The 5,764-nt window shown below is 48.2% G+C and overlaps 2 protein-coding genes across 2 annotated transcripts in view; one reads left to right on the top strand and one right to left on the bottom strand.

Moving 5' to 3' along the window:
• The window catches only part of CDAN1 (codanin 1), a 12,377-nt gene extending 11,710 nt beyond the window's left edge, over nt 1–667 (top strand). Inside the window, exon 28 of the mRNA XM_007460196.1 lies at nt 542–667. Within this exon, the coding sequence (XP_007460258.1) occupies nt 542–667 (126 nt within the window). The remainder of the gene's footprint in view (nt 1–541) is intronic.
• A 4,069-nt stretch (nt 668–4,736) lies between these two features.
• The window catches only part of STARD9 (StAR related lipid transfer domain containing 9), a 137,047-nt gene continuing 136,019 nt past the window's right edge, over nt 4,737–5,764 (bottom strand). Inside the window, exons 32-34 of the mRNA XM_007460123.1 lie at nt 5,668–5,747; nt 5,273–5,431; nt 4,737–4,772 (exon numbers count right to left, since the gene is read on the bottom strand). Coding sequence (XP_007460185.1) covers nt 4,737–4,772; nt 5,273–5,431; nt 5,668–5,747 — 275 coding nt within the window. The remainder of the gene's footprint in view (nt 4,773–5,272; nt 5,432–5,667; nt 5,748–5,764) is intronic.

Raw genomic sequence — 5,764 nt, forward strand, 5'->3', positions numbered from 1 at the left:
TTTTTTTTTTTTTTTTTTGGCCACGCCACACGGCTGGTAGGATCTTAGTTCCACAACCAGGGATGGAACCCGGGCCCCAGCAGTGAAAGCTCCGAGTCCTAACCACTGGACCACCAGGAAATTCCCAAGTGTGGGTTTTTGAAATCAGAATAACCTGGATTTTAATCTCAGCTAGTCCTTAATGTTATTGTGATTTGGGACAAAGTAATTTTAGTTTCTTCATTCATAAAATGGGAATAATTTAGACCACCTGGGGTTCTTCAAGATGAAATAATGTGCATATTAAGGACTCTTAGTGGTTTTGAGCTTCCCATTAGAGTTCACTCTCCCTGCCGGAACTTGAGCATCCTAGAGTACTAATGGGACAAGGTTTCCAAGTCCATTTCCAGGTAGAAGGCAGTTGGGAAAAAATAAAATAGGTTGTCTGGTTAGCTAGGGCTTGATATTTGGGATTGATTTTTAGTAAAAAATCTAGAATTATGTGGGTGAACAATCTAGAACTGTGTGTCTGCCTTTTCTGTCATCTTTCTGCTTATTCCAGGATTTTTCTGAAGAATTAGCAACACTGTTCAACCTGTTTCTAGCTGAACCTCATGTGCCACAACCTCAGCTAAGAGCTTGTGAGCTGGTGCAGCCAAACCGGGGGACTGTGCTGGCCCAGAGCTAGGGCTGGGAAGCGGCCCTACCTTGGGCATCTCGCCAGAGCGCTGGAACCCAGCCTGACTGTGCCTCAGGAGGAGGCCCCAGAGCCACCCCAAGTGCCCACCCTGCCCCTTGCTGGTGTGGAAGTAGCTCAGTCTGTCATCAGGCTTCCTGCTCACGTGTGAAGGAAGAGAGTGGCAGCCTGGCATCCCCGTGACCGCAGGCTCACCATCCCAAGTCCTAAAGGAAGCAGGAGGGGGTCACCCGATTCAGGATTATGGTGGAAGAACCTAGAGACTCCAGTCCTGGAGAAGAAGAGTTGGCATTTATTATGAAATGATGTGTGGGGGCTTTTGTCGGCCCAAGATTCAAGCCCCACTTGCTGCTGTCCCGGCATCTCTTAGAGCTTTGTGGTTTGGGAAATCATGACAGAGGGAAGTGACTTCTGCTTAACTTGTGAGTAAAGTTAAACATGAATCTTGGGAGTCTACATTTTCTTACCACCAGGAGCTGGACTGCCATCTCCTTAAAAACATACAACAAATGTGGGGCTCGCCCGACAGAAACCTGCCTTTTACCTTGCACCCCACCTGCCTTCAGTCCCGTGCAGGTAGTAACTTTTGACTCTAGCTCCATCCAGGGGCCAAGCACGGGCAGAACATTAGAGGTTTTTAAAATAAACTGTTTTCTTTACCAAGGGCTTCATGTCTAGTTATTTTCACCTTACTCGTCCCTGTAGAAGGCCACAAAGTCTCAGGTGGGCTTGGAGGTGGGCATTGACAGGGTAGAGCTGTCCCATTGGTTGGCCACTTAGCAATGCCTAAGTATTCCATCATGTGAGACCCTGCAGGCCAGACAGCCTGGGGCCCTTGTTAAGCCACTGCCAACAGTATTGACTTCGTTCAACTCCTTTAAAGGTTTAGGATGTGTGAAGTTTCTACTCACCAGATACTGCCCACTTGTGATGCTTGCTTCTTGGGGGGCTGGGGGTGTTTGATTTGGCTCAGAACAAAAGCATTCTACGTGTCTATAAATGATGCACCAATTGTGACTAAGCAAGCACTACCTTGATAATGTGCATTAAATTCACTCTTCTAAAATTCATGGTTTTTCTACTTTGGCAGTGTGCGCAGAGATTCAGTCTCTGTCAGGGGAAGGCGAGGGTACTCAGTGAACCCTCTTGAAGTAGCTTGCAAAATCTGTCTGTGCATATGTGTGTATTTCTTAGGAGAAAAGTTCCCAGCTGTCAAAGAGGTCTCCAACCCAAGGAAGGGTAAGATGCTCTGGGTCTAAAGAGGTCTGCTGTATGACTTTAGTAAAGCCAGTTGGGAGCCCTTACAGTAGGTCCCATCAGCACAGAAAGTTAAAAATGGGGGTGTGTCTCACCACTTTGTAATCATGCTTCTGAGCAGTCAGGCAGTGATCATCCCTTCCCCTCAGCTCATCCTAATCAATAAGTTTTTGCATCTGAACCTTTTTTTCTTCATCTCTTAATTTGTCCTTTAAATCCAATTTATACCACAGCAAATTCTGGAAGTTCTGAATGCTTGGGAACCAAAACAGTTTTAAGAAATATTTTATCTTTCTGCACCCATCAGGTGTGGCTGAATGAAAGCACTGCCCCAGGAAGCTGAGCCCCGAGGTAAGCAGACACCCAGCTACGTCAGACACCCAGCTCCATGTGAGGTGGGACAGGCAGGCAAGCATGGAGGAAAGCCTGAAACCCAAGGATGCTGAGTTTAAAGCCCACTTAGTTAAACCGCACAGGCCCAATTCAGGAAACAACGCTGGCCCGTGTGAACCTTAAGGGTTTACTTTAGGCAGGCAGTAAGATAAGAAAGGAATTACAGAGACAAGCAGCTAACTAGTGAACTCATTAGTATTTACGTTGTTTTCCATATACCTGCTCTCTACCAGAATCAGTGGTTTTCAAAGTGTGGTCCCCACACCAGCAGCCTCATCACCTGCAACTTCCTAGAAATACAAATATGTGGGCCCCTCTCCACTCTTCTAAATCAAACTCTAGGGTGGGGGCCAGCCTGGGGTGTAACAAGTCCTTCAGGTGATTCAGAAGCACAATAAAGTCTGAGAACCACCTGTCTTAACCAAAACCTGACTTCTCCTTGATCATTTGGAGCCGGGTCCCTGGATTATCCTTAACACCTCTGCATTTTACTATAAGATCAGCCTCAGTTAATGTTCTTTAGATTTGCTGACTCACATGCCTGGCTTGTGGCTTCTCTAGTTTAGGGGATACAGTCACCTCCAGGCTAACCACCGTTCTGATTCCCATTGCTGGCTCTACCTCAGAAGCCCTAGAGATGCATACCTGTTAAAGAGCTTCCTTCCAGGGGTGTATGGTCACCGTTGAGTGTGGCAGTGGAATCTGTTCTGGAATCCTCCCTCATGTTCATGTCTGGACTACAGCTGGCCGTAGCTAGGCAACTTACCTGGTTTCGTTTATGTGCAAAGCAGTGCTGAGCTCATGGGAAACACTCAATATACATGTGTAAACTATATAGCTTGAAACTGGGCCATGAGTAGTTACTGCCATCATAATCACCAGGCTGAATTCTGAGCCCAAACGACACACGTAGGCTATCCCAGGATAGTCTTCACTGAATAAAAGTACACATTGGACTTTTAATTTGCAAGTGTTCTGCACTTTTCAATCAGTGGCCTTAGAGATTCATGTGAAGAGAGATGGGAGTACATAAATAGGGTGTTAAATATATCAAGTGTAACCAAAAAAATTAACCAGAAAAATAAGTTTGAAAGCAATAAAAAAAAAAAAAACACCTTCAATAATATATAAATAACTTAATCTGAGGTAAGAGAAAAACAAAATCCTGCAGATACTTTTAGAAAAATAAACCTCTTCTGTACTATACAGAAATTTACCTTTTACCAGATCTTCTCAATCCCCATATGGTCGCCCTCTTCCACCAAAGACTCTGGGCACCAGAACTGAAGCTGAGAATCTCTCTGACCCCTACACTTCAGGTAACCATACAGAATATTCAAAGCTCGAGTTCAGCCAGGCTAAGTTACAAGAAAACAACCCATTCTCCATCCCATCCTAGAATAGAAGGGGCTACAGCAGTGCGTGGAGTGCTCAAGGCTGGGACCAAGTCTTTGAGTGAGGTAAGGAATAGAATTGTGCTTCCTCCTAACAAATCACTTACCTCCTTCCAGGAGGGCCATTATCTTCCCTCTCGTCTTCAAAAGACAGTTTTTCATCTCTGAAATGAGAGATGCCCACGCACCACCCCAAGTCCTCCTCAAAGAGCTAGGCCCCCACCCTAACCCCAAATCTATCCAGCCAGTTTTCACAGTGGTCTTCCCATTCTTCTGAGCTCTGGAGTGGTGGCTCCATGACAGAGCATTACTCTATACTCCTTACTGAGGCCAAGACCCAAACAATTGTCTTCTCCTGTGAGGGAAAGGAAGAGGGGGGGCAAAGCAAAAATTAATAATAAAGCATTTTGTAAAAATCCAGGGAAGAGAAACAATTCTAAATCAGTGTTCTGGTTTGTGCAGCTGTTGTTTTAAACCGTTTTCTGTTTCCTAACACCCCATCCCACAGTGGAGCTGACTGCTGGAGCACATTCTGAGCAGAGTCTTGGCCAATGGCTCCTGCTTCCCTACCAGCCCCAGGGCTGCGCCGAACTAAGTAAGCACCATGTCAGAGCACTGCAGGCTCCCAGCTCTGCTGGCTGTGTCCAGTCCTGATCCTTGAGTGGCCTGTATGCCATAGGGTCCCAGAGACGGGAAAAAAAGGTGAGAAATCCGAAAAGGTGAGTCGAGCTTCATTCACTCTGGACAGCCAGGAGCTCAGGCCCCCTCGCTCTGCAGGGGTGCCAGCTGTGACCAAGTACTGACTAGGTTTCGCTGGCAACTCAGGGCTGAGTGTTGTCTGCCAAGTCGGCCACAGCAGGTAGCCTCAGCTCTTCTTAACATCAGGATACAGAGTAACAAGAGCTGCCCCAGCATCTCTGGGGCATCCTGGAGCACCATCTTGACTGTGAGATGCTAACTACCAAGGAAGGAAGCCAGTCTGGCTATAACCAGCGGCTGCTGTTTGATGAAGGAGCTTAGGAGCTGAGGGGGGAATCCTGGAGCACCAAGTTCTACCTGAAATAAACCAGAGAGGGAAGAGTTAAAGGTGCAGACAGACCCAGGAGAGTGCACCGGGGCACACTTCAGCCATAAGCAGCCACCCCAGGCTGCTGTGATTGGAGAGGCTCTGAACTGAACTGTCTACAGCCCTGTGCTCTGCTGTTCAGATCTAGGCAAAAGCTTCACTTCCCAATGACAAAAGGTCAAGTCAGGGAACTGAGGGTGCTGCTCTGCTCACAATGACTCATCTATCTCCTGAGGACCCTGGGAACAGCCAGAGGATGTGGGCCGCCAGGCTCTGGTAAGAGCAGCTTCAGTAGAAGGTTGGTCAACTCTGCCTCATTCCTTCCTGATTCCCCACTGATTCGTGACCCAAGAAACCCTTGAGTCTCCAGCTCTCAGGCCACAGGTCCTGGGTACTGAAGGATGTTGAACAGCTATACAGAAAGCTCCCATGGGGCTGGGGTCAAATCAAGGCATGCTGTGAGGCCAGCTGCACAAGGTGGATCACCTGGGCCAAGTAGATGACTCTGGTGATCTCCTTCCCTTCCACAGTGAGGGGCTGCAGGATCCAGGCACTGGGCAGGATCTCCCCTCGGACCATCTCCCTGCTGGGTCTCGGCATGGACGCATCATACACAGACTGAGCTGCGATGATAGACAGTTGCCCCTGGGAACAGAGCAATGTGAGTTCAGCCTACGTGATATGGGGGGGACAGGGACAAACAGGGACAGGCTCCAGTGCAGTCAGTACCGTGGAAGGCAACACTGGGCCAGCCTTCACCCCCACCCTGGCCCAACTTGCCCGCCTTCCCCCAGAGGACCTGATGCCCACAAAGATTGCTTCTCACAACACACCAGTCCAAGTTCCTCCCACAACATCTTTACCACCAGCAAGGCAGGCACCTCTTTGGCTTCCACGCAGACACAACAGAAATCCCGTGGCTGTTTGAGTGCACACAGGGTGGTATTGCACACCAAATACACTGGAGGGGCAGGAATG

This window comes from Lipotes vexillifer, unplaced genomic scaffold, assembly GCF_000442215.2.
Source record: "Lipotes vexillifer unplaced genomic scaffold, Lipotes_vexillifer_v1.1 scaffold408, whole genome shotgun sequence".
NCBI classification, from domain to species: domain Eukaryota; kingdom Metazoa; phylum Chordata; class Mammalia; order Artiodactyla; family Lipotidae; genus Lipotes; species Lipotes vexillifer.